A 25,965-nucleotide genomic window follows, 5' to 3' on the forward strand; every position below is an offset into this window, starting at 1 on the left:
TGTTAGCCAATCTTAAACATCTTCTACAAACCTGGGCCACTATGAATAATGTGAGTAAATGCTATTAAAAACAGCTCTAAGAAGGGGCACCTGGGTCGCTCAGTTGGCTAAGCGTCCGACTTTGGCTCAGGTCATGATCTCACAGTTCGTGGGTTCGAGCCCCTTGTCGGGCTGTGTGCTGACAGCTCAGAACCTGGACCCTGCTTTGGATTCTGTGTCTCCCTCTCGCTCTGCTCCTCCCCTACTCACGCTCTGTCTGTCTCTCTCAAAAATAAATAAATGTTACAAAAATTTTTTTTAAAAATAGCCCTAAGAAAATAGTGGTATATCCAAGCCACGGAATAGCACTCAGCAATAAAAAAAAAACCAACTGATGCATAAAAACCCTAGAGGCCTCTCGAGAATTATGCAGTGAAAAAAAAGTCAATCCAAAATGGTTGTATTTTGTTAGACAGCAAAACATTCTTGAAATGAGAAAATGATAGAAGTGGAGACCAGATCAGTGGCTGCCCTGGGACAAGGAGGGAGCATGGGTAAAAGGGAAGTGGGTGTGGCTATAAAAGAACGTGAGCATCCTCATGATGATCTGTATCTTCACTGCGCCAATGTCAATATCCTGGTGTACTAAGATATTGCACTACAGTAATATTGGGGCAACGCTAAAGTGTACATAAAGAACTCTCTGTACTATTTCTCACAACTGCATTTGAATCTACAATTATAATAGAAAGTTTAATTTAAAAAAAAAAAGTAGCTATTCTTAGCTCTCCATCTGTTCAAAAACAGATGGCAGGCTGGATTTGACCCACAGGCTGTAGTAGTTTATGGAGTTGAATACAAACACCAGGAAATGCTATATGTTCATTTAATGGTGTTTTACATGCTAAAATGTAGAGAGCTCCAAGGACAATCAGAGGTCTTAAAATGCATTTTCAAGCATCAGTTCTTATAACTACTGTAGTGGTTTTCTAGAGGGACGTGTCTGTTCCCAGTCCTAATGTGAAAGGGTTACAAGCAGTGAGTCCATGGCCTCCTCTGGATGTGGAATCTTCAAAAGCCTCTGTTCTTGCTTTCATATCAGCATCACGAGCTCCTCATCTCCTTATATACTGCTCCGATTTCCCCACATCCTGGTTTTCACTATATCACGGGAGCTCGGTTTAACTTTCTCGGTATTTCCATTTACAATCACAGTCTTGTCTGCTGTGCAGCCCACAGAAAAATTTTAAACCATATTTAAAATACCCATATTCACATTCATATTAGGAAATCTACTTTGATCCAATGCAAATGTCATTATTTGATCATTCGGTATGATTTGTTTCCCTTGCATTGCTTTTTAACTGTTTCTTTGTTTGGCCTGTTATAATAAAATATATGGTGATCCTTAGCTGTCTGACTTTAAGGGTGGGGCACTAAGAAGCTCTGAGGCTTGGTGGAGTTTACTAATCCCAGACTTTGCAGAGCCTAATCCAAACAGATCATTTCTTTGGGTAGTCTACACTGTTAGGGCCCAGGTATTTTTTCCTGGGCCTAATAGATTACCTGGAGGACATGCTTTACCTTTCTGCCTGAAGGTTAATAATCCTCCTTGCTGCATTCTGCAGTTGTGGAAAAAAGGCTGGGATCTCAGCATTTGACATGTATCTCACTTAAGCCCCATATTTGTAGCACAAGACCTTCAGCTATACCTGGTGCGTGCAGCCAAGACATCATGTGTTTTGCCTTCTAAGAATCACCTGCCTTCCACCAGGGCTGGGGAAGAAATCTGGGGTCCTAATGAGTTTAGACTCACTTTCAACCAGTGTCCTTTCTAGCTCCACTTTCACAATTACTTCCAGAAGAACCTAGTTACATCAATTCCTGAGCTTTTCAGGGACCTGCAGTGCAAGCTGGGTTGATTCTTAGGTTTTCCCACTGCTAGTTATAATTCAGCCTTCTCAGTTCTGCTAAGCCAGTTACACGTGTCCATTTGCTCTCCATCTTCCCAGATGTTGCTGCTCTTAGCTCACTTTCTGTTCATCCTGGGAATTCTGTTTTCCTTTACCGTTTTACCATCAGGAGGGAGCAGGTGCTCAGCTCACCATCATCAACCAGAGGTCTTTATTCCAATAATCATAGTCTGAGCCAATGCATCAGGGACTTATGTGGCAGTAAGGGGGGTTAGCATGACATCTGGGCCTGTCATCATTCTAAGACAGTCAAGAGCTGGGATGTGGGGATATGCCCCAACCCGTGGTTACTTCGTGTACATGGGCTCCAATTATCATGCTGGATATAGCTGAGATGACTGCTTCCCATTAGAGCAGGTGGTTAGACTAGAAGGCAAGGGGTCAAATCTCAAGCCTAACTTGAAAGAGTAAGATATCCTTATTTCTACATGGAATATGCTTCAAAATCCTTTTTCTCCTGCTTTTTGTTTTGTTTTATTAATACCCACACTTGGGGCCCATCTTCTCCAGTTGCAGGCTCTCCTAATCTTAGGTACTTAATCAGAATCTATGAGGGTGCTGCAGGAAGAGATAGGAGATTGAACCAGTAACCTCTGCAGACCTTTCTAGAAATATGCACGTTTCGAACTTGGTGAAAATGTGCTCTCTGAGTTCCATGTAGCAAACATACATGTCAGCGGTAAGCTAGAGGTCAGCCTAAGGAGACACTCCCTTCGGAGAGAGCTGCAGAGTCGGACGAAACAGCCAAGCAGAGTCCTGGGGGCTGTTCAGCAGTGAGTGGCTCAACCTCTATTGTGGGCCTATAGGATGACATACCTCCTGCCTCGGGCCATGGCACCCACTGAAAGTTAGGATACCACATAACACAAGTAGTTCACTTCCTCAAGGTCATGGCTCACCTTGGATGTTTGCATGAGGGGATTAAGAACTGAGAACTATTTGTGTTATCTATTGCACTTGACATTTTGTAGTGCTGACACATTATCGAGGCATATATTTGTTTTTTTTTAATATATGAAATTTATTGTCACATTGGTTTCCATCCAACACCCAGTGCTCATCCCAAAAGATCGAGGAATGTATTTGTATATAAAGCAAGGATTTAGAGCATGTTTTAGGTTTTGCCAATTTGACAGGCAAGATGGTATCCTATTATTAAATAGAAATACCTTTGTTTTTAAAGTTGTGCTTTTTTTGCCCCCATGGGCCTGCTGGCAATTTGTATTTTTCTTTTTTTAATTTTTTAAAAATTTTTATTTATTTTTGAGAGAGAGACAAAGCACAAACAGGGGAGGGGCAGAGAGAAAGGGAGACACAGAATCCAAAGCAGACTCCAGGTTCTGAGCTGTTGTCAGCACAGAGCCCAACGCGGGGTCGAACCCACAAACCATGAGATCATGACCCAAGCTGAAGTCAGACACTCAACCAACTGAGCCACCCAGTCACCCCCAATTTGTATTTTTCTTTTGTGAACTATGTCTTCTTTCACTTACTTAATGTTTATTGGTTGGGGCACCTGGGTGGCTCAGTCAGTTAAGCATCCGAATTCGGCTCAGGTCATGATCTCGCAGTTTGTGAGTCTGAGCCCCACATCGGGCTCTGTGCTGACATCACAGAGCCTGGAGCCTATTTTGGATTCTGTGTCTCCCTCTCTCTTCTCCTTCCCCGCTTGCTCTCTGTTTCTTTCTCTCTCAAAAACAAATAAACATTAAAAAAAATAGAATTTGCCATCTATGAGTCAGATCTATTTCATTATGTTTGGGTCTTCTAAACCCTTATCTTTTATTCACTTGCCCTGTCATGGGCTAAAAATGGTGGACGAAGTCTCCATTTACTAATATGTTTCTGTCTATTACTCTTTGCAGTTCCTGTCATTCCTGTAAGAAAAACTTGATCATTTTAACTGGTGCAGCCACTGTGGAAGACAGTATGGAGCTTTCTCAAAAAGTTAAAAACAGAGCTACCCTACAACCCAGCAATTGCACTACTAGGTATTTACCCAAAGGACACAAAAATACTGATTCGAAGAGACACATGCACCCCAATGGTTATAGCAGCATTATCAACAACAGTCAAAATATGGAAAAAGCTCAAATATCTGTCACCTGATGAATGAATAAAGAAGATGTGGTTTACACACACACACACCCACACACTCAGCCATCAAGAGAATGAAATCTTGCCATTCGCAGTGATGTGGATGGAGCTAGAGAGTATTATACTAAGCAAAGTAAGTCAGAGAAAGACAAATACCATATGATTTCACTCATATGTGGGATTTAAGAAATAAACAGATGAACATAGGGGGGAAAAAGAGAAGCAAATGCGGAAACAGACTCTTAAGTATAGAGAACAAACTGAGGGTTGCTGGAGGGGAGGTGGGAAGGGGGTGGGTTAAATGGGTGATGACTATTAAGGAGGGCACTTGTGATGAGCACTGGGTGTTGTATGTAAGTGATGAATCACTGAATTCTACACCTGAAGCCAAAAATACACTATGTTAACTGGAATTTAAATAAAAGCTTGGAGGAAAAAAAAAATAGTAATTGAGTACATACATACATACAATCATAGCGGGGGAAAGAGAGAAGCAAACCAAGAAACAGACTCTTCACTATAGAGAACAAACTCACAGTTACCAAAGAGGAAGGGGTGATGGGTGAAATAAATGATGGTTATTAAGGCGGGCAGTTGTGATGAGCACCGGGTATTGTATATAAGTGTTGAATCACTAAATTGTACGCCTGAAACTACTATTACACTATACGTTAACTGGAATCAAAATAAAAACTTAAATATATATATTTAAAATTGTTTATAAAAAGAAAACCTTGATCATTTTGTACATATGCATAATTTTTAGATCTCCATCATGAAATATACACTCATTCATCCTTTATCTCTTTTGTGCTTTTTGCTCCCATTCAGTTTTAAGTGAGGTTGTGAACATCACTTCCTTCTGGTTTCCCCAACAATTTCATGTTCTTACGTTTACAGATACAAATATTTCATAATGTGAATTCTCCTCCCAGCACTCTGTTAGCCTTTCTGTATGTATCATGATCTATTTTTTTTTTGCCCATCCTTTTACTTTGGTTTTGAATCACTTTCAGATGCATCCTTTTTATATGATGTATACTTGGGTCTTCTTTGATAATCCCATTTGAGACATTTAAAAAATAATAAGTACATCCAGGCCACTTACGTTTACAGAGAAGACAGCTTTTTGGTTTTGTTTCTGTCATTGTATTTTACACTTTTTATTTCCATCAATGCTTTAAGATAATTTCCAACATATGGCTTACTTCCTTGGCTCATGTATATGTTTGGATCATTTTATTTTTTTATTTATTTTTGAGAGAGAGAGGCAGAGTGTGAGTGGGGGGCAGAGAGAGAGGGACACACAGAATTCAAAGCAGGTTCCAGGCTCTGAGCTGTCAGCACAGACCATGACGTGGGCTCCACCTCACGAGCCATGACATCATGACCTAAGCCGAAGTGGGACACTTGGAGCCACCCAGGTGCCTCTTGGATCATTTTAAAGGTTTTTATTTTGTCTTACCTTTAAATGGTTACCTTCTCGGTAAAACCTTGGTTTGCGAGCATCATTCGTTCCGGAAACATGCTTGTAATCCAACACTCATATATCAAAGCGAATCTCAAGAACCACTGGCTCAGTTGTGATCATATGACATTCAGCGTCAGGCACTACTTGTATCGCAAGACATCGCTCCTTGATCAAGTGAAATTTAAGAAACGTTCTCTCCTCTTGCAGAACACTCACAGAACAGGTCACTCACAATCCAACGTTTTACTGTATTTATTGATCTCCTTTGAGCTTCTAATGACACAGTATACAAACTACTACGAAATAATAATATGCTTTAACCCCCCTTCCACTAAATTAGCTGATATGATTTCTACTTATTTTTTCAGCCTTCACCCTTATAAAGTGTATTATAAACCTCAAATACTTTTTACTCCTAATAATGAGAGTAAGAAATCAGAATCCCATGCCACTTCTCGCCTTCTCCTCCAACCTCCAAGTTCTGTTACAGCATTTCTGTGACCGTAACTTGCACACGTGACCCTGTCTTTGTCTTACGGCAAATTCTTCTGCGGTAGTTTCTCCATTTATCTCGATTGCTTGCACTTTATCCTCTTGTGGCTTCTTTACAAAATGCTGATGATATATTCCTTCATTTCTCCATGTTTATGTGTATTACGTTCATACGGAAGTGGTAGTTTGATTGATACTTTCTCTTACTAGAATGGACACGTCAGGAATAGATGCCTGTTTTGTTCATTGGTGTATTTCAAAGCCCAGATAAATATTCGTTAAATGGAGATAGAAAGGAAAACCACAAAATAGGTCTTGGGTAGGGCTTCTTCCTCCTGAGAATTTTGTCAGCATCAATCTTCGAGTGCTAAATGCTAAAGATGAGGAGTTTGAGGCTGGTTTCTGCCTCTGCTACAATTTATTTTTAGTTCTCAGCAATCTGACCTTGACGTGCCTACGTGTGGTGTGTGTGTCTGTGTGACTGTGTGTGTGTGTGTGTGTGTGTGTGTGTGTGTGTTTATCTTTCTTGGAGTTATTGAACGTCTTGAACCTGTGGCTTTAAATTTTTCATCAAATTTGAAAATTTTTAAGCCAATTTTTATTAATGTTCCATGCGTGCTCTTAAAAAATATTCATGCTCTGTTGAGTGAAAAGGTCATTATTTATCTACTAGATCAAGGTGATTGATTTTATCATTCAAACCTTCTGTATCTTTGCTCTTTTCAGCTAATTTATCCACTTCTGAAAGGTAGATCTCAAAACCTCCAACTAACACTGGTGATCTAATTTCTAGTGTGTCCAGTCACTTGCTTTATATATTTTGAAGCTATATTGTTAGCAACATACATATCCATGATCATATCATTTGTTATTATCTTACTAGTAAACGTCATCCTTTGCCCTTGAAGGCATGTTCATCTTATCTTTGTTTTGCTAATGTTAAAATTGCTGCCATGGCCAGTCTGGGAGGACTATGTGAGGCAGGGAACCTCAAGGTTTCTGGAGAATCTGAGAGGACGAATAGATGGGTGGCCCTTCAACTGAGCCAGTAACGCAGTTAGCGGTAAAGGTAGTTCAAGGTGGAAGGACTTGCAAAAAGGAGTCCACAAGGGGCCTTATGCATTTATTCTAGTCCAAATGAGTTAGGTCTTGTGAGTTAGGCCTAATCCCAAAAGGCTTAATACGCTTTCTGAAAGAACCGAGGTGGTCAGCGTGTGGGCAGCTGTGCTTTGTTCCAGTTGGAAAAGGAATAGTCACAGGGTGGAGAAAAGTTTCCTTCCTACCTAGGAGAGCTCAGAGAGAGACAGCCTTCATATAACAATGGGGAAAGGGAGAGACCCTCACCCATGGCATTACTGAGCATCCCAATGCTCGCTCCGGTCTACTTTCCTTAAGTTATTACTCAACAGCTTAAAGGATTAAACCCTTTTTAAAAAAGACGGGCTCCGGGGCACCTGGGTGGCTCAGTCGGTTAAGTGTCTGACTTCGACTCAGGTCATGATCTCGCGGTCCATGAGTTTGAGCCCCGTGTCGGGCTCTGTGCTGACAGCTCAAACCCTGGAGCCTGTTTCAGATTCTGTGTCTCCTTCTATCTCTGACCCTCCCCCATTCATGTTCTGTCTCTCTCTGTCTCAAAAATAAATAAACATAAATTAAATAAATTAATTAAATAAATAAATAAATAAATAAAAAGACGGCTCCTTTCCACAGAACTGGCAGGCAGGGAAAAAATACAGATGACCCAACAGAAATACTCTGAAGTCAGAGACATTTTCCTTGCAGAGTAATTAGAAAATACACAGCACAGACGACAGACTGGCTAGTGAACTGTACAAAGCCCCATTAGAAAAATGAGGCCTGATGGAGAGGGTGAAGCAAAACCTACGTGCATAGGTGCTCTTCCTTAATCTGTGAAGCCTGGGGGAAAGCGGCACCGGGACCCGAAGGGAGTGCAAGCTCTCACCCAATCCTAGCATAGATATCCTGCCTGGCTGGGTCAAGAGGAAACTACTCATAGACTTCCTTGATCTGAAGGTTCTATACCTCATTTCTAATGCTGAAGCAAGTCTGTGGCAAATAGTGTAGAGAACACAGAATTAGAGATGGCGCCTGGGGAAAAAATTGCATTCAAAGTAAGGCAGTCATCTTCAAGCAGACAGACCATTTGGGACATTTTCAGTACAGAGCTGTAAAGGCACACACACACACACACACACACACACACACACAAATATATACAGACACACACACACACACACACACGATGGCAGACTTCCAAAAAGAAAGCTAAGAGCCACAGTTTCAAGAGATTTCCTTCTTTTTCTCCCTCTAACAGGTAAATAATGATGTGAGACCCTTTGGGGGAAAGGGAAGGACAATCATCCCTTCAATCTTCCTAACCACCCTGAGGCAGGTGCTCCCATCTCCAATTTACAGATGAGTCCAACTGCACAGCTCCTCCCTGTGTCCTCATGAAGGATGCATGGGGGAAAGATGGGCATGGACTGCTCTGTTCTGAACTGACAAGGCAAAGAATTAAAGCTGGTAGCTTCAGAACCGGCGGAAACACAAATACATCTTGGGATCATGGTTTTTTAAAACACATCAAGTGGCACCTTTTAAAGCAATGACAATGGCTTCTATTTCTGTTTCTAACCCGATTCCTCTTTTGGAATTTGCTCTTCAAGAAACATGAGGCTGGGTAATGAGGACTCTGAAAGGCCAGAGCCCAGATCTTGTTGCAGAACCCCAGCATGACTTCCTGTGAAAACTCCTAATAAATCATTCAGTTTTGCCTTGAAGCCACTGAATAACTTTGAATAATGTGAAAGCTGGTGCCTCAAATCGTTACCAGGACACCCACACGGGAGTCCTATTTACCCAGGGAACTGTTAAATTCCACCTGTGGTAAATTGGCATCTCCTCCCTGCCATGAGGTGGTTCACTTCAAAGTTGGTTACGTTTTAAAAGTCTTGCTTTCACCAAGCCTGTCTGGTAATTGCCTTCTCTTGAAAATCCAGATCCAATCCACCGGGCCTCCTGGCAGACAACAAAGAGAAAAACAGTGAGTGACCGTAAGAGCCAGAGCACCTAAAGGATCTGTTACACAGTGTATGGTATGGGGTCGGCCGGGCAAGTAAAGCCGTGGGAGGCAGGCCTTGATGTGTGCTCTGTGCGGCTTGACGAGGAGGAAGGGAATGGCCACTTATCAAGCATCTACACCGCACTAGGCGTGGTGTCATGCCCTTTTCCTATTTATCTTCCCAGCATCCTCTACATAGTAAAATGAACCTTACTTGGTGGATGTGGGACCTGACTGAGGTCATGTGGCCAGAAAGTGGCTGAGTTATAACTCCCCAGAATTCCTGCTTCTCTCACACCATACCCAAAATGTCCTAAGCAAGATTGCCAAAATGTTTTAATGAGGAACCCATGGAACAGATATGCCTCCTTGACTGCTACGGGGTTGAGGTTCCTCTCAGGGAGCAACAGATGAGATACTGATCAGGGTGTCAGATACCCGGTGGACAAAGCTGAACTCACAGCCTGTGTGTCTAAAGATGGCGTCTAAAGCTGTTCATGTCTACTGTTACCAGTAAGGGCTGTTCACACATCTGTGGGTAGGAAAGGTTTCCCTAGACTGGGAGAGTGGACAGAAGGACATTAGTATTTATTAAGAGGTAATAGATCTTAATGATGAAGAGCATGGGTGTTAGGGCCTGTCTGGGCCTTGATCTCATGTGCTGTCTTTCTGCAAAACAAACCAACATGTGTGTGCACGTGAGGGTGCCTGGGTGTGGGGGCAGCAGAGATAGACGAGCAGGAGTGGCCACGTGCTGGCTTTGCTGAAACTCATCAATGACAACGTGAGACATATCATATTATTCTATTTCTGTAGAGGTTTGAAATTTCCCACAATGAAAGCATAAAAATAAACCTGAGCTCCTCACTGCTCACCTGTTGTAAGACACTGACAAGTCTCTTGGCCTGCCTCAGTTTACTCCTGTCAAATTAAGTACTAATAGTACCTACCTCATAGGACTGTATGAAAAATGAATGAGTTAATCCATGGAAAATGTGGAGTAACCAAAACGTCCCAGGTATCAGACATGGTTTTACAAATTTACTATGTCAACTGATTCCTCCCATCAATCCTATGAAGCAAGATAACTTCCATTTTCACATGAGGAAGGGGACTCAGGGGTTCTGGCAACAAAACCTGCATAAAAACCCAGGTTTGCTCCATAAGCCTGGTTTGTATTAGATGACCCCCTTCCCTAGAAGCGACTCGACCAGTGATTTACAGACAGGGACACTGAGGCTTAGTGAGTTTCCACTGTTCTTGGCATAGGCTGGGGACAAGATACAGACCAGGCAATCTGTGGCATGCAGCCCGGGCTCTTTCTGGTAGACTGGACAGGCTGTCCCTGCGGCAGCCTCGACACCCACTCTTGGGGCAGGAGGGTGAAGAGCTCTGCATTTCAGTGGCCCTGTGGCCACCGTGAAGAACAGAGATGTCTCCTCCTCGCTGTGCCCCTGCGTGAGCAGGTCCTTGAGTCAGCGGCCTTCAGTCTTTCCCAGACCACAAGCACTGAGGCTTATAAAAGAGAACCAGACAAGGGAGAGAAAAATAGAAACCTATGAAAAACTTTATGTTAGCAGCCTCTGCATTTGATAAATATTTTAGTAAATCTCTTTCCAGGGCGACGGGCACTTGAGCGTGCCTAAGGCCGCACGGCGTCTCCCTCTGAGACCAGCTCTCACAGAGTGGCCCACAAAGCTCTGTCAGCCTCGCCGAGTCCCGGGATCGTGGGGCATCAGCTGGAGTCCTTCCTTTCAACAACTGCTTCATCTTCCCGAGGAACTTGCTCCCGGACATCCCAAGTCCCCTGTAACAGCCTGAGCCATCAGGGAGTAAGTCATGCAGCCTCGGTGATTAGAAAAGCACTTCTCTCCCCACAAATCTCTGTGTAATCAGCAACGACAGGAGGACAGACACCCTCGGAACAGTCATCATGAATCTGACTTCCAAAAAGGGGTCACTCCCTCAGGAACCGGGGCCGGGCTAACAATGCCCTTAGAGTACAGTGCAGAACCTTCTAGCAGGGCCAATGTGCAGCAAAAATTCAGCTGGGCTGCAAACAATTTGCCTCCTTTCAGCAGGAACAGGACCAAGTCTGACCCTTACCTCCAGGACCACTTTCGGGTGGCCTTTCTAACTGGTGGAAAAAGCACCTGTAGTCATATTCCAGTTAGAGCTCTTACTTTGCTAAAACAGACCAATGAATGTACCCTTCCTGCCCCTCTCAAGAGTTTCCCAATCTTAAACTGCTCCAGTCAGGAAGCACAAATGCTACTGAAAGGGATTCAAGCTGGGACTGAAGGAGAGGTGAAGAAGCCCCCGGGGGGGAGGAGCAGCGTGAAGAAACACACACACACACACAGAGCCACCCTGCACTTCCCTGAGAGCAAGGCCTCCTCCTGGCAAAGCAAGATAAAGCATCCAGTTTAAGGCTATTATCTCCTTTATTCAAAAAAATAAATATTTCACTTCTGAGTCGACATATTTCAAATCACATTAAGCGCAGAGAAGAAGTACAGTCCCTTTGGAAATTGTGGAGGGAAAGAGTCATGTTCAAAACAATGGGGATGGGGGTGAGCACTGATTCCAACTGATTCATGACCCAGAGATTCCTCCTCTCACCAGGTGGGCTACATATTGATTTTAGGAGAGACAAAGAAACACACACACACACACACACACACACACACACACACACACACACCGCTTTGAAGTCTGAAAGGCACATGAAGTGGACCATAAGGTGTATGGCACGTTCACTGATAAAACGTTCCCTATTCCCTCCCAGGGAAATTGGAGAAACTTTAATCAAGTCAAAGACCAGAGAAGACAGGGTGCCCCTGCTCGGAGCTCAGCATCAGGAAAATCTCGGGACACGAGAGCCATGTTTCGTTGGCCTTCCCCCTCCCGGGCCTCCACTGCCTGCTTGGGGAGCCCGCCCACAGTGCTCACTCGGTGACGGTGGGGCGCGTGGCCACGTACACAAACACCACGATCAGAAGCACGACCACGGCCAGCGTGGGCAGCACCACCGTGGTGATCTGCTGTCGGGCCTCCTGCATGGCCTGCTTCCGCTCCTTCTTGTCCTTGGACGTCTCCTTCTTGGGCTTGCCTTTGAGCTGCCGCATCTTTCCCGGGCGAGGCTAGGAAGGCGTCCGGAGAGGGTTTTGAAGGACGGGCCACGCTCCTCTGGTCAAGGCGCACAACCTCCTGTGGGGAGAACTGTGATTGAAAACGAACGGAGTGAAAAGGAAACGAAACTGTAAACTGAAAGGCAAATGCTAACCCAGGAGACATACCTGCAATTTAGAAGACAAGGGGTTAGAACAACAGGGGTCACACAACAGAGGTCACAGCCTCTGAGTGGTGGGGTTGAGGACAAACTGGATGGACCCCAGGGTCCCTGGCCTGGGGGCGTACCGTGAATGGGTCTCCGGCATGCTCACACAGGGCCTCTGTGCACGTGGGACACGGACGGCACGCTGTCTCCGCTCGGATGAGAGGAGCACATTTCTCCCCGCCGAGGCCCCACCCGCTTTCCTCACTGTTCCGAGTGTCACACCCTCCCCCACTGATCTTTACTGTTGGGCGGCCTGCAGATTCCAGGCACATGGCTCCATCCTGCCCAAGCCCCGGGCCTGATCGTGGGCCTGGTCAGCCTTGCTAGGGCTACAGAGGGCCCAGAGGCACTGACTTCTCCATCTCTGCCCCGGTTCGTCCATCCGTCCAAACCTTCCTGAGCACCTACTATGTGCCAGGCACTGCTGGAGGAGCTGCGGAAGAGGTGGAGGACTAAGTCCCACCCTTGCAGCACCCTCGGTCTGGGGGTGCACCACCGGCTGCAGGCACAGTGTTGTCTGGGTCAGGCAGACAATGGAGACTGGCTGAGCCTGCGGTCCTGCCGCCCACTCGGATTCTCGTGAATTCTGTGCCCCGAGGAGGGGCTCAGGTGGTGAAGCAGTGCCATCAGGGGCCTGGGAACAAATGAAAAACCCACGGACAACTTTACAGCAAGAGCTCCATAGAAGTCTGATTCTTAGCTTGAAGCGGCAGCAACCCTTTGACTGATTGAGATGGGGGAGTTGACTCAGAGACCTTTGGCACGTCTCAGGATCCCCAGAAAAGCCAAAGGCCTGGGCTCTGGCCACGAGCAGGATGAGGGAGCCGGGCGGCCATAACCAGAGCCCCACTCATACCACAGCACCACCTGGGCACCGCCACTGCAGCAGGAGGCGCCGAGGCCACCGCGACTGTCCTTGCAAACTAGGTGTGGCTGCTGTCACCGTCCAGGATGGGCTGCCGAGCGCCTGGCTTTTCTGCGCCACCAGCTCCTGTGTGCGTCAGACGAGCCAAGCGGAGGCCCAATACGCCCACAGCCCAGCCTTTCAATCTCTATAGTGGGTGGAGTGTTTTCTTAAAGCGAAAAACAAGCGGAGGTTAGATATTGGACGAGACAAGACATCTGTCCATCACAGTATCCTGGGACTAGCATGGAGTTCGACGCTCTCAGAGGCAGAAGGGCAGCACACGCCAATATTCCTTGCAGCATGACCTTGTGTGTGCAGTTTTGTCCCAGGGCAGTGTGCGGCCTGTCACCATGCTGACAAGAAGACAGCATTTACACCCAAGTCACCACATTAAGCGGCAGAATATGAAACGTGGATTCTGAGACAGAAGACGTCTTACATGAGATCCAACTGTTGGTAGAGGGACCCTAATATATCCTACCACTCCTCTCATCTCCTATGGACCCCGGAATTTTTTCTGTATTACCCACATCAGGCAGAGTTTCTTACGGCACAAGATGACTAATTTTAGTACACTGGGATGACCAACGCCAGCCAAAAGCAAATACTTAATTCCAGGGCAGCCCTACTTTGGCCAATGTACAATTTCCACTAGGATTTGAAAACTACTCATTAGTACTTTCTTAACACCTGACAGGTGTAGGAATCCCTGGCTTTACCAATTCTCCCTTTCAAATCTTTCACAGAACTTTCAGACAGACCTGGCTTCAAACCCAGGACACACCGCTTACTGGCTGCATGGCTGTGAGCAAGTCACTTAGCTTCACCGGACCTCACTGCCCTCATCTGAACAATGAGAACAGCGTCTCTCGCAAAGGCTGACCGTGAGGACTTGAAAACGCACAAGTGCATGGTGCTCTGACCACCTGCAGGGAAGCAGGACAGGCCGCTGAGCCAGACGGAGCCGGCTTCCTCTCCCCCACGACTCACCGGCCCGCGACCCTGGGCAGCCTCACTGAGCTTCTCAAAGCCCCGGCTACCACCTGAGAGGTGCTAATGATGGCGGTGTGCCCTTCACAGGACCATGGTGAGGACGAGACAAGAATCCGTAACACGGTGCGTGGCGTGGAGAAGGCACTCGATGCACGTTAGCTAATGCTGCTAGGGCGCATCCCACAGGGCTGTGAAGTTGGAACGCACAGGATGGAAGAGGCTCACTATCCCCCGTTTTAGAGACGAGGACACCAGCAGAGCAGTGGACAGCACCGCTTGTCAGCTAGGAACCGCAGTTCATCCTCTCCCTGACGGGGCCTCACAAGTTTGTTTAGAAAGAGACAAGCCATTAGCGGCACTCGGATTTGCAGCTATGCCCCGGCAGGGGGGAGCTAATGGCCTGTCGGGCCTGTGAAATACGGAGCACCCGCGGGTGCTGTTCACAAGGCCCCTCACAGGCCCGGCCGCAGGCAGGCACCCCTGGAAGCCTGGAGTTAAAAAGGGCCCCAGCTGCTCCTGCGAACCCTACAGGCCCTGGCTTCGGTCCTCCCACATCAGCATTTCAAAGGCATCAGCCTCCGTGGTGACCAGCTCCTGCTATCCTGCTATCCGTAAGATGCACTCAGAAGTTCCTGGGAGCTTAGAAAAAAGCCTCAAGTTGCTGGGGACAGTGCAGGTCTGGTCAGGATTGAAAGAACAAGCAGGCAGGTCTGAATCCCGGGCTCTTCGTCAGGCTACAGCAGGCAGCCTCCCTGCTCTCACTCACCTATGCTGTGGACCTCAGGCAACAGCCCCACACTCTCTCTGGGGCCCAAGAATCAGGGAAAACGTCTCTGAGATGACACCAGAGGAGAGGGGAGGGGACCAGCCAGGACAGAAGCTGGGAAGCACAGCAGAAGTGGAAGGAACCAGGCAGGAGGAGAGTGGCAGTTGGACCTGGAGAGGGCGGCAGAGGCCAGGTCATGGGGGGGGGGGGGGTGGGGCATGCAGGCCACAGTAGGGAGCCTCGTCTTATCCCAAGAGCAGCAGGAGGCACCACTGGCAGGCACAGGCTTTCAAAAGCTCCCTCTGGCTGCTCTGTAGAGAGCAGGGCGGGGGGGGGGGGGGGGGGGGGGGGGGCATGGCAGAATAACAAGGGAGGCTCAGGGAGCAGGCCAGCATGGGAGGGGGTGGCTCAGACTGGGGGAGGGAGTGGTGCCCGGGAGGACAGAGTCGGTTGGTCGTACTCTGGGGGCACAAGTGACAGGCCCTACTTACAGATTAGATGTGGCCTCTGAGGAAAAGGGGGGAAATCACAGGTGAACCTAAAGTTTGGAGTGCAAGCGGCTGGCTGGCAGTGGTCCTGCCTCAGGAGTGGAGGGAGAAGGGGTGGGGGAAGGGGTGGGCTTGAGAAAGACCGGGAAGTGCCGTGTTCATCTCTGTCCCTGTGTGAGGATGCCTATTGGACATCGCCATGGAAATATCAAGGAGGCGGCTGGAGCAATGAGTCAGGAGCTCCGGCTGGGCTGAGTCAGGAGCTCAGGCTGGACTGAAGATCTATATTTGGAAGTCATCTGCTATTAGCCAAGGTGAGCTCACTAAAGGTAGATGGAGAAAAGGCCCGGCCTGGGCCCCGCAGCCCCTGACAGAGGACAGAGAGTTGTGGAACAAGCAAAGAGGCCTGGGGAGAAGAGGCCAGTGAAGGGGAGAAACAGAATATAAAGTCCTGGGGGCCGAGAGAGTCAAGAAAGGTACTGCTTCAGAACACTACTGAGAGCCAAGGTGAAGATCGAGAAGCATCTACGGGCCTTGGCAACATGAAGATGTGACATGAGTGACTTCAGAGCGGGGAGGGTGCAGAGTAGGGCTATTAAAAGTGTCACCCACAAACTCAGCTGAGAAGGGAGAAGCTTGGGCCAGAAGGCAGATGGACACTCTGCTTCTTTCATTGACAAAGTTTAGCCATGGAGAAAAAAAAAAAGTCAGCTGAACTAAATCAGGCGTGGTACACAGCTGACTTACATTCTGGCGCACACTCCCGAATCCTGTGACAACGTGCGATAAATGGTTCACGTACCAGCACTCTGACCAGCACTTGCGCAGACAACTGGTCTGGGGCCCTGCTGGAAGAGCATGTGCAGCCGGGTGGGAAACCGGAGGATGTCTGGGGAGACCAGCAGAACGGGGCAAGCCCTGATGCTGAAAAGAGAGCACACGAGGACCACTTTGCCTTTGAGAGAAGTGAAGGCACGGCTTCAAATCCACCGGGAGACGGGGACGGGAGGAGGCAGGTCTGTGCTGTGCGGTAGGAATGAGAGGCTCCGACTTTCTTAATGAAACAGGAAAGGGCTCAGCTTCAAGGCTGGGAGTTGGGAGGCAGGTCTGAGGAAAGAGCAGGCAGGCAATAACCATCTTGGAGGGCAAAAAAGCAAACTCAGCAGGGAAACATCAGCCCTTAAGGCTGAAGTTCATAGATGCTTCATATCCAGGCCCCGCCTCCTTTTGAGCCGGCAGACCACCTCACATGCACTGGCCTCGGCTCACCGGACCAGGTGGCCTGCTGGGTCACGACTGGCTCGACCACACTTGGCCAGGACCTCTGACATGTGTGGCTTGCCTCGAGAAAATGGGCTGGGTCAATCAGCCCCCACCTGGGAAATCCAGAGTAAGAAACACTAAGGGACACTACACGTAGCCACCTGGGAACCCATCTGATGCCCTGTGCAGAAGGCAAGAGAGAAAGCCGGGTGGGGGACAGAGGAGACAGGAGCAGAGGGGACCACACTCCCGTCTTTCCAGCTCTACCAGGCTCTGGTCCTCACAGGATACTGCTGTGCTTCTGTATTTCACGGTGGACACCTCTTTCATGAGCTGGCTCCAGTGGACCTCTGGCTTCCAGTGCAAAGAGCCCTGGCTGCAAGGATCACCCCAGTTTCACCAGTGAGGAACCCAGAGCCCTGCCTCGGTCCCAAAATTAGGGAGTGGCAGAGTGGAAGGTCAATCCTACATCTGTCGGACTGCAAAGCCTGAGCAGTCACCACCCACCTACCTTCCTGACCCACTCCCCACTTGGGACCACTTCATCGCTTACCAGCCCCTCACAGAGAGGAAGGTGAAGATCAAGCTCACACTGGGCAGTCTGGCTTCTTCCCAGCCAGCAGCCCAGACAGGAAGGAGAAGCCACTAGCCGAGTTCCAGCTTCAGAACTGTGACTGCCACCTGGTCCCCCCCGACGGCCTCTAACTCCCCTAACCAGGGAAACGGAAGACTTCACAAACACTTGGGTTCCACCGGATTCCAATGACACTCCACCTGCTCTTCCCCCTCCCCCACCAATGCCAGTCCGGGGCAACTGGTCAGCGCTGCAACCATCCAACTGGGCCCCAGCGTGTGTAGGCAGGAGGCAGAGGCAGAGAGGAAGCGTGGGAACACCTCTTTTTCTACAGAGTCATTTCAAGTTGGCGATTTTTCTCTGATTATAGCCTTTATGTACATATATATGTGTATATATATATGTATACGTACATATACTTGTGTATTACATACACATGCAAGTATGTACACATCACGTACAGAGTTTAACTCTATTAGAGAAACAGCCAGGAGCAGAGGTAAACCAGGGTGTGAAACCAGGTTTGAGTCTCAGCTCTGTCAGGTCCAGTCATACAACCCTGGGCAAGGTACTTAATCTCTCATGTCCTGATTTGCCTCCTCTGTAAAATGGGATAAGAAAACCTGCTTTGCAGACGTGCTGACAAAATTAGGGAGGATGTGTCATCTGAACATCCAGTACATTAACAGGCCATACCAGTTGTTCAATAAACGGCACATAGTGCCTTGCTCTCCAGGGGGGTCTATCCAGTGGAGATACACATAAAGGGAGGAAACACCAGGGAATTCTGCTTTTCGTTTTTGTTTTCGTAGCGTGTAGCCCGTGGGTGATGGAATCCCCCAGTTTTTTCTCTTTTGGCTGCTGATAACTACCAGAGTCACCAATCTGGTGGTGGACAGGTTTGTTCAAAGGTTTGATGGGAGAAGGCTGGTTCAGGCTGAGGGAAGATTCCGGATTACACAGATCACTGCCACTCCCCACATTCCAGAACCGCTAACCCTTTGCTTTTCAATGAGGCAGCCGCTAGCCACACGAGCCTCTGATATTTGAAATGTGGCTGTGGTCCAAACTGAGCTGTACTGTAATGTAAAATACACACCAGAAAAAAATAATAATGTGAAATGTGTCATTTAAATTTTTACACTGATTCATGCTGAAATGACACTTTGATAATATATCAAAATATAATATTTTGATAAACTCTCATTCATGTTGAAAGAATATTCGTGTTGGGATGATGATAATAAGATCATATTCACGTTGAAATGATATTATTGGGACACGCCTGGCTACTTCAGTTGGGTAAGCATCCAACTGTTGATATTGGCTCAGGTCATGACCACGGTTCGTGAGTTTGAGCCCTGCACTGGGCTCTGTGCTGACAGCTCGGGGCCTGCTTGGGATTCTCCTTCCTTCTCTCTCTGCCCCTACCCCACTCATGCTCATTCTCTCTCTCTCTTTATTGCTCAAAAATAAACTTAAAAACATTTTTTTAAGAGAATAATATTATTAATTTCACCTGTTCTGTATTCCCTGTTTTAGTGTGGCTATGAGAGACATTTTAACCCCACGAAAGGCTCACGGAGCGCTTGTCCTGGACAGTGCTGTGCTTGCCCCATGCAAGAAGGCACACCACCTTCTGCCCTCTTCTAAGCTTTCCACGTCTTGGCCTCCACGCACAATGCTGAGGACTTCTGAGACTTCACAACCCAGCCCGAACACATCTCCCCAGCCTTGTCACGCCTGGCGTGAGCCACAGCCACCAACGCACCTGCACTCCCACCCTGCACACTCCTACCTCCGCACCTGTGCCACGGCGGTGCCTTTGCTGGAGACCCTCTCCCCTGTACTGTCCCCTGCCTGCTGGAGTCTCTCTCACCCTCGGTCGGCCCCCTCCCCGGGCTGAAGCAATGGCTCCTTCCTCAGTGCTGTCCCAGCACTCGGTTGGCGCCCCTATGGCAGCACCGACCAGTGGCTGGTGACCAGCTGGGGCTCTGATGTGCCCAGGGGACTGTGCGTTCCTATGGGGTAGCAATACTATTCCCCTGGATTGGCATGGTGCCTCTCGCATAACAGGTGCTCAGCAAACACCCGCTGCATTAAATATCCAAGCTGGAATAGTCTAACAAGCAGTTCATCGTACGGACTCCCCACAGAGGTACGGTAGAAAATTCTACAGCGCAGTAGAAAAAAGTTACAATAGAAAAGAATAAAGTAGCCAGCTGCCACTTCTCAACGCTCAGTTCATTTTCAACTCAGTCTCGCAAGATTGGTATTTTTCATCCCCATTTTATGTGAAGAAACGGAGACTCAGAAAAGTGTGGTGACTTCCCCAAGGTCAAATACCATTAGGGAACCAGCACGGCCTCAACCCCAGTGTAAGATCCATAACAGGCACTCAGCAAACATTTGATGAATGAACAGAAAGAGGATTTGAACTCAGACCTAATTTCAAAGTCCTCCCATCCTCCTTGTGTGACCCCACTACGCCTCCAAGGCACCCCGAGGGAGGAACAGCAGCTATCACTTCCCGAACACGATCTGTCAGGCTACCACACTAAAGTCGCCCACAAACACGCAACCCTCACTTTGCCTGTAACTCCGTTTTGCAGACCAGGGAACCGGGGCTTAGAGGAGGCCCCAGGCGGTCAGTCAGCAGTGCAGCTGGGATTCACCGAATGCTCTCTGGCTCAGAAACTGCTTTTCCCCACCACCGCGGCTGCCTCCAAGTGGCCGGCATCCTCTAGAAGCACGCGCAGGGATGGGGTGCAGAATCAAAAGTCCGCGTCTGGTTCCAGCCCCACGGTTCTGCGGGCCGTGGACTCGGGGAGGGTGACTGAGAGGGAGCACAGGCCATCCTGGGCTTGTCGCACTCAGCAGGGGATAAAGCCTGCCCTCCTTCCTGAAAAGTATGCCTGCACGCCCGCCCCCAGCTGGGCGGTGGGCCCGGCTGCTTTGACGTCGCCTGATTTCTTTGCTGTCCATTCTCACCTGATGTCACGGGCTGTCGGAGAGGTGCCGGTGGAGAACGGCACGACATGGCCTGGCCTGGTGACAGCGTTAAGCAGTTGTGAACTGCGTCAACGGCACCCCCACGTCGGCTCACAATCAATGCGAGTACGGAGGCCAGGCCCAGGTGGTGGCTCCCCAGGGAAGACCGCTCCCCCGGAAAACCGCCCGCCTATTTTCCATGCTGGTCACCTTTCCTAAAGCGCCGCAGCTCTCCCGTCTTCAGAAAAGGCAGTTTGAGGTGCTCGCTGAGAAAATGGAGGCATTTTTCTCCTACTTGAAAACCAGGCATTCAAACGAATAGACAACACGTAAGAAGGGTATATGTGGGGGGACTCCTAGCACCCCTTCTCGTGGCTGTGTCGTTATTGTAACAGGGAGCATCGGAAGGGCTGAACTGCTTCGTGCCCCATGCTAGGAGACTTGGGGAAGCTGCCCTGGGTTCAGGGAAACATAAATTGCGCGCCTGAGAGCGGCAGCTCTGTGTTTCATCAAGTGCGCCTGCTTCATTTTATGTGCCTGGTATTTAGCCATAATGGGCCTGTGATCACTTCACTCCAGTCTGCCGCAGAGAGCGGGGGCAGGGGGTGGGCAGGCTGCCAGGAGGATTGTGCAAGACGGGACTCCTGACACCCGCTAAGCACCTGCTGATAACATAAGCGCCTTCCCTGGGAACACAGACATGAACAGTAATAGCCACATGCATGCCAGCTCCAGCCACCCCCCCCCCCCCCCACACACACACACCGGTCCCCTAGCCACTGACAGGCCACAGGTCTGGTGGGGGGGATCCGAACTACCAATAGAAGCCAAGAGACACGAACGCACAGGCACAGAGTTCTCTCACCAAGGGCAGAAGGAAGAAGAAAGTAGGTAATTTGGCGAAGGCAGTACCGGCTTCTCCTAAATAAAAACCCAAGAACACAAAAGAGCCTTTGGGAGGGTTGCTGAAGAACAGATGTGAAAGGCTAGGGTTCTCAAAAAGATAGATAAGTACCAGTCCTTTGGCACCCCAGGGTTTACAAGTGCTTTCCTGCGCATTATCCGTTTCATACCCACAATAACTCTGCGTGTCACATATTACTGTCCTTATTTAACAAGAAAAAGGAGGCAACAAAGCAGTTAAGCTCATGTCAGGGTTTCCATCCTTGTCCTGACACTTTTAGGGTCTGTGGCCCTGGGCAAGTAACTCTCAGACTTTCAATTATTCTATCTATAAACCAAGGATAAAAGTACCTATCATTCAAATATTTTTTGAGCACCTACTGTATGTGAGGGGCTATTAAGGGGATACAGCTATGAACAAGACAGGCAAAACGCTGCCTTCAGGTAGTTTACAAGGACACGGGGAGACAGGCAACCAACAAATGAACAGAATGTGTGTCAGAGGATGCTATGTGTTGTGCAGAAAATACAGGGGAGTGGGTGGGGCAGAGGCTGCACATTTAGAGTAATCATTCGGGGAAGGCTTCAGGAGAAAGTGACTTTGGACCAGAGACTCGAAGGAAGTAAGAAAGTGACCTGTGCAGATTCCTGGGAAGACCTTCCAGACAGGGCAGAGCATGTGCAAAGGCCCAAGGGTAGCCCCCACGCCACTGCCAGCACATCTGAGAGGCAGTGCAGCGGCCAGCATCCTGGGGACGGCAGAAGGGAGCATTTAGAGGAGAGGCCACAATGGGAGCAGGAGGAGGATGAGATTACCCCACCCCCACCCCCCAGGGCTCTGCCTGCATTTAAAAAGAGCACTGTTGGACAACTGGCTGCAGGGGGCGGCGGCGGGAAGGAGACTGGCGAAGACGCCAGTGCACTATTCATGTGAAACACGGTGGCACGGTCCAGGGAAGGGGCAGATGGGGTGGACAGTGGTCAGGTCCTGCGTGCACTCTGAAGGCAGAGTCAACATGACTTACCAGCAGACTGGAACTGGAGTGGGAAAAAAGAAATGGACTAAAGCCTGAACGAACGGAAGGCTGGAGGGGCTGGAGGGGCCGTTCGGGGATTGGGAAAGATGCAAGGCAGGTGGGGCGGGGGCACGGGAAGCCGGGACGCATCAAGCTGGAGACCCTAGCGGAGACAGCGAGCAGGCAGTGGGATACAGGAGTCTGGTCCAGGGCGAGAGCTGGGCTGGAGGCAAGGATGTGAGGCTGCCGGGGCTGAAAGCCACAAGGCTGGTAGGCGAGCGCAGACAGGGACAGAGGCCGGGGCCAGACGGAGCTCTGGTGCAACATAATGCTTCGATCTGGGAGGGCAGAGGAGGAACCAGCAAAACAGACTAAAAATGTGTGAAAGGAGGAAGACCAGGAAGAGTATGGTGTCCTGGGAGGCAAGTGCGGAAAGCGCTCTGAGAAACAAGGAGCCGACCATCTCATCTGGTCCCAGGAAGGTTTTGGAGAGGTGAGGAGGGGGCAGCAAGAGGAGTTGGTTCCAGAGAGGAAAGGGGCGGAGACAGCAGAGGCCAGCAGGAGGCAAGTCTTCTCCGGACGGAGCCTGGAGGCCGGGGGTCGGCTCTGAAACCCCACTTTGGCATTTGCCAGCCCTGTGACTTGGGGCAAGGCGCTTAATCTTTCTGTGCCTCAGATTTCTCATCTGAGAAGTGGGGACAAAAATTGTACCCAATGAACCGATCAGAAGAATGCCAGATACTTACTAAGTACTACGGAAGGTTAGCAAGCATCATCATCATCATCAAAAGAGGGTCAGAATTATGGGCTAGGAGGACAAGAGCTTTGTTCTGTTTGTCTGTCAGGTAGTTAAGGCAGTTACAGAATGTTCGTACTATAAGGGGAAGTGCACCAGGAGAAGGAAGGAGAAAGATGTGATGGACGCACCCCTGGGGGAGGCAGAGCGGGCTCCGGGCCACTGACGTGGTGCTGGGAGTACGTGCAAGTCCCACATGACCGCCACTGGCTGTGCGTGATAACGGGAAGAAGGTCGCCAGCTCAGGAGGCAGGAAGATGGAGGGGATGTCAGAAGCCTGAAGAGAGAAGAGCTATGAAATAGCTGTCCCCGAGGGGGACAAATGCAACAGAGGGCTACCATGTAACCGCAGCAGCATGTGGCCCACCTGCAGTCACAGATCTTAGAGCGCGGACAGTCAGGTGGTACCAACAGAGCAGGTGCAGGTACGGGGGGACAGAGGTGGAGGGTGCTAGAAGGAACCAGGGTGGGGGCTCTGTCAGGACCACGTGAGAGACGGACAACATGAGGACGGCATGTGATTGCAAAAGCGAATGCCTGGCATAGGCCCTGGCGCCCAGAACACCACCATTGCACAAGGGGCTTCTGTGGCCTGTAGGGGAGCCCCTCCCCCAGCACACCTGCCTCCCCACCGCCCCCTTCCCCTAATACACCCAGAACGCAGGTTCTGAAAACCCTGTTCAGTCTCCGTTCTGCTTCGTCTTTGGAGTCACGTCCCCCATCTCCTTTCAGTTCAAGTTACAGTCACGTCTGTCAGGACAACATGTGACAAGATGACACCTCTCCTGCTTGTCTCCAGGAAAGCAAAGAAGCCCACGTGAATGCAGGCTGGTCCCCACATGCTCCTTGCAAGGACCAGCGACAGAGGAAGCTCTTCTAGCCTTGAGGAAACCATGGCTTTCCAGACCCCGCCCTACAATGGCACGAGGCTCTCAAGGTGTTCAACCACCAGTTCCTCTCACTGAAGGAGAGGAAGGGGAGGAAGCAGGCCCTTTGATGGATCTTGTCATTTAACTCTGGACAGCCTACTGTCCTGCTTTAATGAGGACTTTGACATTCACAGCGACTGGCAACTTTGTTTTAAGCCAGCCGCCCTGAAGCAAATCCACCCACAGGAAGGACAAAAAAAAGACAACTAAAAAGAAAAGAAGTAACTTGAAATTCTCGCAAGGGGGTTGAAAGCAATGGCTTCAGAAATGGTTATGATGCACAGAAAGCAATATAATTAATGGGGCACACCACACAAACTGAAACAAAGTTTTACAAGGTAATACATAAGCTTATTATGAACAACCACTCTGATGTGTTTTGTTTTATTTCACCAGAAAAAAAATGCCCACTGCAGTCCACTAAAAGAGACAATCAGTCTGTACAATCAGTAGACAGATTGAGAAACACTGCATTGAGAAGACCTCCGCATAGCGAGGGCCGCTAAAATGGTTAAAAATCTCATTTCCCCGTGAAATTGTGTGAACGCTAGGCCCGGAGGTCTGCGGATCACAAAGAACCGAGGTTGCATGCTGAAGAAGGGCCAGGTTTAGTTGTGCTCTGGAAGACAGACCTGAACGGAGGACAGAAGATGCCTACAGCTGGAGGAGGGAGTTCTCCATCGTGAGGGAAAACCAAGAGACTAATGGGAAGAGATTCAGAAATCAGACGAAAGCAAAGGACCAGGGTTCCACGCTGACGGTCTTCACCGTGATGGGTAACAGGCTTGTTTATGGATGAAACGCAAGCACCAAGTCAGGTCCGTCCCAGCACTCAGAAAGGCTACAGTTCCTGTAAGCGCAGTGACTCCCCAGCACAGTGACTCCTTAGGTGGCAATTCTGTATCCAAACCTATAGGTTCCCTCACTTCATCTGCTGTTCAATTAGGTACTTTAAGACAGCAGTTACTAAACGCAAGCATCCCTAATCTACCACTCTGTGAACGACAGCCCAACTCTGTGACAGCTTAAGAAGGAGGCAAGTTTGGGGGGGGATATTCATGAAAACGAGCAGCCCAGCCAGTGGTGCGCATTCGGTCTTTTTAAGGTGGTGCTTCGCCAACTTTTCCATCTCAGATACGGCAGATGTGAATGAACATTCACCCCTGGAGGCCAGGTCTGGGGCAGAGCCACTGCAAGAATAAAATTTCATTTGTGTCCTCTTTTACCTAAAAATGTCAAGCAATCATATATAACGTTGGCCCTCAAGATGTGCATGGCACTGTGATGAAAGCCTGCGGTGGCTGTCACTGAATGCTGACAGTGTCCCCACGCGGGAGACTCGCCTGTGTCACAGGCTCCCATCTGAGAGACGAGAATTGAGGTTTGGGGAGGTCAGGTAACTTGCCCAGGAAGGGCCACCACACGAGTAAGTGGTGAGACCCTGTGAAACCCAGACGGTCTGGTTCCAGAGTCCTGCTCTTAAGCACTAAGCATTGTGGAATTCGCCTCTTTCAATATTCCTGAAACATCACATTCTCCACATCTCTGGGTAAAATGTGACCCCAAGGAAGATGCACCCCTCACAGACAGCGGGGCTCTGCCTGGATGCCCCACACTCTGAAGCACCCCCGGAACAGAGAACCACAGCCTGCCAGGACTCATCTGCTTGTCCTCCGGCTTCTACGGCCAGGTGTGGGCTAACGGCCCTTTCTTTCCTCAGCCCGTAACGCCGTCCTCGTGTTCTGTTAGGCATGAACTTCATTAACAACCCAGATATAATAAGCGCTGGTTGTTTATGGCATCTTTAAAATGAAAAATTCATCTCTAAGCTAAATTACAGCAAGTTAATTACAGAGCCTGGCTGATGGCAGACAAACTGAGAAAGAGTGAGGTATTGACTGAATT

General features: G+C 48.9%; 1 protein-coding gene across 1 annotated transcript in view; it reads right to left on the reverse strand.

The window, feature by feature from the left end:
• Positions 1-11,519: 11,519 nt before the first annotated feature.
• Positions 11,520-25,965, reverse strand: part of SMCO4 (single-pass membrane protein with coiled-coil domains 4) — a 64,244-nt gene continuing 49,798 nt past the window's right edge. The window contains exon 4 of the mRNA XM_086676424.1: positions 11,520-12,316. Within this exon, the coding sequence (XP_086532550.1) occupies positions 11,903-12,316 (414 nt within the window). The 3' untranslated portion in view covers positions 11,520-11,902. The remainder of the gene's footprint in view (positions 12,317-25,965) is intronic.

This window comes from Puma concolor, chromosome D1 (assembly GCF_028749965.1).
Source record: "Puma concolor isolate L17-30 chromosome D1, mPumCon1.1.hap2, whole genome shotgun sequence".
Taxonomy (NCBI): domain Eukaryota; kingdom Metazoa; phylum Chordata; class Mammalia; order Carnivora; family Felidae; genus Puma; species Puma concolor.